General features: G+C 25.7%; 1 protein-coding gene across 1 annotated transcript; it reads right to left on the reverse strand.

Moving 5' to 3' along the window:
• Positions 1–118: 118 nt before the first annotated feature.
• Positions 119–4,504, reverse strand: PRSY57_1235400 (hypothetical protein; the record flags this gene model as incomplete). The annotated part of the gene is made up of 1 exon (XM_012908772.2): positions 119–4,504. The coding sequence occupies one exon, from the start codon at positions 4,502–4,504 to the stop codon at positions 119–121; it is 4,386 nt and encodes a 1,461-aa protein (XP_012764226.2).
• Positions 4,505–4,597: the final 93 nt, after the last annotated feature.

The following is a 4,597-nucleotide window of genomic DNA, read 5'->3' on the forward strand; positions in this document are numbered from 1 at the left end:
TTTTTTTTTTTTTTTTTTTTTTTTTATTTTTTTTATTTTTTTTTTTTTTTTATTTTTTTATTTTTTATTTTTTTTTTTTTTATTTTTTTTATTAGAAACAACCTTTGAATCTTATAATTTATATAATTCTTGTTAAGGTTAAAGTATGTTCAGTAGCAAGGAGTAATGCGTCATGGTCATCAGAAGTATCATATAAAGATATATCTGAGATATCTTCTGGAACTTTATTAATTGTATAAGATACGTTTTTATTTATGCCTTGATATAAATTCCATATTACACAAAAGTCTTTAGCAAATGTAAAAATATATTTAGAATTACTATAGGTAACAGTTTTAATAAAAGTATAATCTCCAAGATCATGTATGATTTCGTCAATTGGTTCTAATTTCAGGATTACTGAATTTTGTTGATAACGATAACATTTTCTGATTACATGATCAAAAAAGTTTTTATTATCCATAAAGTTTTCATAGATTATTATTCTCTTTTGACAAGTAACAATAGAATACATTCCCTTATGTGATGTCGTCAAATGAACCATATCATCAGAACAATATATAACATTTTTACTTTTTTTGATTTTGTTCTGTTTATTTATTGTACCATCATAATATTTCAGTTCTCCACGTGATGTACTTGATGTAATTCTCCCATTATTATCTATACTTGCATGTTCTATAGGAGATGCATATTTATTATATTGAAATATATTTTGGATACATCTTTCTAATCTTGTATCTACAAAAAATAAAGAACTTTCATTAAATCCCAAATATAAATTTTCCATCTTCTTTAATAATTTAGTTATAGGGATATTTTCATTACACCATTTTCTTACTAACTTTTCTTTTTTTACATCCATCATATAGAAATTTGTATCATATCTTTCATCTAATAAAATTAATTGATTCCCTTCATCATTATTAATATGTATTTCTTTTGGTATACATTTTTCATTTTCATATATAAAAGCTTCTCTTTTTACATTATATAATTTCTTTCTATTATTAATATCATAAAAGTCAAATATACTTAATTCATTATATATATTATCATAATTAATATAATTCCATAATTTTAATTCTTTGGAATTCCTTTCCATCTTTTCTTTGTAACCTTTTGGTAATATATTTTGTCTCAATACTAAAGAATATATTCCACTTGTACTTAAATGTTTATATTTCATACGACATTTTTGTTTTTCCTTTTTTTTATCATCCTTTTTTTCAGATTCATCTGATTCCTCAGAGTCTGACAGATTAATAATTTCATTTTTCCATGCTAGGTTATTTACCTTTCTAGATTTATATTTCTTTCCTCCTTCGAATTTCCTATAAAATTTATTACCCACACAATTACTGTACATACTACTGAATATATTATTTTCAGAAGTGTTGTTGGATGTTTTCTCGCTATTATATTTGTGCACGTTCTTCTTTATGTTTCTGGATATATGATGGTTTGCGTTTCCATTTCCATTTCCATTTCCATTTCCCTTGTTATTATTATCATCATCCTTATTCAAATTTTTAATGTTATAGTTATTTTTTTGTATCATTTTGTTTTTTTTTATGGTATTCCTCCTTTGTATCTTATTCGTTTTCTTTTTCTTATTAATCGGATGCATTGATACCCTTGATTTGTTTACCTTTTTTTTCGAAAAATCGCATACAGTTGCATACTTAGATAATACAATGTTACTTATAACACAATATAATTCATCGTCATTTCTATATTCTTTTGCTACTTCTTTCTTAAAATTTTTTATATTAAGAAATATTTCATATGTTAAATATTTCAACATCACATCCAGATTCATCTCATATTTTGTACTATTCTTTGATCGTCGTCTTCTCCTCTTCTTATTTTCCCTTAACACTTTTATTGTCGTTTCAATATAGTCATTAATGTACCTTTGTAATACGTCAACATCTTCCTTTTTATTTTCAGTAGATACAGAATCCTTCGTCATATTATGAAAACCGAAAAGGTTATTTTGAGCTTCTCCTTGAGTATTATTATTTAGTAAGAAACCACTGTTTTCTGAGTAACGGAATTTTTCAAATACATAATTTTTTTCTACATTATCGGTTCCTTTTATGTGATCACTTGCATATATGTCATCATTTCCTTTTTCGAGACCATCCTCTTCTGAGCGATTATTTTCTTGTGAAGGAGCAATTGCGCGTACACCTTCATTTTGTTCATTCTGTTCATTTTGTTCATTTTTTTCTTTTTGTTCATTTTGTTCTTTTTGTTCATTTTGTTCTTTTTGTTCTTTTTGTTCATTTTGTTCATTTTGTTCCTTTTGTTCCTTTTGTTCATTTTGTTCATTTTGTTCTTTTTGTTCATTTTGTTCCTTTTGTTCTTTTTGTCCATTTTGTTCATTTTGTTCTTTTTGTTCTTTTTGTCCATTTTGTCCATTTTGTGGTAAGGTTTTTGGATTTCCCATTTTCCTTTCATTGAACAATTTAATAGCATGAACAATTAAAGGATCATGAACCAAACATGAATTCATATTTTTAGTTGTAGAATATATATTCTTATATAATATATTTATAATATTATTAAATGTTTCTTTATAATTCAATTTTTTATATGGAACAATATTATTATTAGATGATTTAATTTCTAATTTATCAAAATTTTCATTTGATTGGTCCTTGTTCATATGGAAACGATTTAATTGAGCTTTTGGTTGGACTGCATTTATTTTGGATTTATCAGAAAGAAAATTCAACTGATCAGTGCTGCAATTAGATTGTGTAATATTATGATGAGATTGATTAATGTGAGAACGTACCTGATCACATTTAATATGGTTCTTATTAATATTAGAAATAGATTTATTGAAATCAATAATTTCGTCGTCAATTTCACGAATGATGTGATCAATTACACCAATGTGTTGGTCAATGTCATATATTCTTTGTTCAAGTGTACGTATGGGTATTTCAAATTGTCCTATAGGTATCTCAAATTTCCATATTGGTATCTCCGTTTTACAAAATGGGATCTCAATTTTACATATTGACATCTCTCTCTTATATAATGGGATATGTATTTCACGTATTGGTATCTGAATTCCATTTATACTCACATCAATGGAATTTATGGGTAAATGAATTGTATGTACTGGTAATTCGATTGTATATACAGATAATTCAACTCCATGTGTTGGTAATTCCATTACACACATTTGTTCATTAATTAATACAATTCTTTTTTCAATATTATACATTTCATGGTTCATTTCGTGTGTTGGTCGATCCCTCTCACTTATTTGTTCGCATTGTTGCGTTTCCTCATCAATATTACAAATTTCGTGATGATCCTCAAGACTTGCTCTAACAAGATGGATGTTTTCTTGATAAGCGTCAAGAATATTTTGAAAAGTATTACGTCTTTCTTGACTATTATGCATATTGTGCTGACCAAAATTTCTATTTTCATGATCAGATAAGGAACGTTCTTGGTGTACTACATTATTTTTCTGAACATGTGGATTATTTTGTTGAGAACTTTCTATATCATTTTGTATCCCATGATAAAAATTTCGTAATATTTCATATCCTGTTGGTATCCTGCAATATATGGTTTTAACCCTTTCGATTGCTCTATGGATAATATAATAAATTCCTTGTATGTTATGAATATTTGGTTTTGCATCAGCTGATATTTCTTCCATTTTTTCATAACATGTATATTCGTCGTTAGACCATACGTCATCATCAGAATCTCTTAAGAAAAATGTTCTGTATGAAAAGCCATCGCTATAAAAGGAGTTATATGCAACAATTTGAAAAACATTTTTCAAAACAAATTTCGTACAGTCAATGTATATAGATTCAAGTTGAGCATATTTATTACTAATAGAATTCATGGTGTGCATTAAAAATACTTTATTTTTAATATATAATTCTCTAAGAATTCGTATTGTTGAAGCTTCATTGTATACTTCACAAACTTTGCCATTTGAATTATTCATGTGCTCATTTAATTTAGGTAATAAAGAAATATTTATATATTTCTTAAGTTTCTTTTCTGCATTATCTTTCAGAATAACAAATATATGTTCGTATTTGTTATAATTGTGGAGAAATACACAGAACAATTTCTTTTTATACAATGTTCTATGTATACAATCTACTTTGTAGATATCAATATATCTGTACGATATTAAACTTCCTTTTATATAACAATACATCATATACTTATAAAAGTAATATGTGTGCGTTATATCCATAAATACAATAATATATTTCTCAACAGCATCATTATTAATGTATTTAATGTAACACATATTCAACTGAAGATACAAAAAATCACAAATCTTATCTTCAGAAAAAAAAAGTTTCGTGATGCTGTTGCATATTATTATCTTATCTTTTTTTACGCTCAATTTGCAATCAAAAAGGTAAGGCTTACAAGTGTGCCCCTCTATAGTATATAGATGGGCCTGAACGGGAAATTTCTTTTTAAGAAATTCATTGAAAGCCATAATGAGTAAAAATAAAATAAATAAATAAATATAAAACTTCAACACATATATATATATATATATATATAAAACTTCAACATATATATATATATA

This window comes from Plasmodium reichenowi, chromosome 12 (genome assembly GCF_001601855.1).
Source record: "Plasmodium reichenowi strain SY57 chromosome 12, whole genome shotgun sequence".
Lineage (NCBI taxonomy): Eukaryota > Apicomplexa > Aconoidasida > Haemosporida > Plasmodiidae > Plasmodium > Plasmodium reichenowi.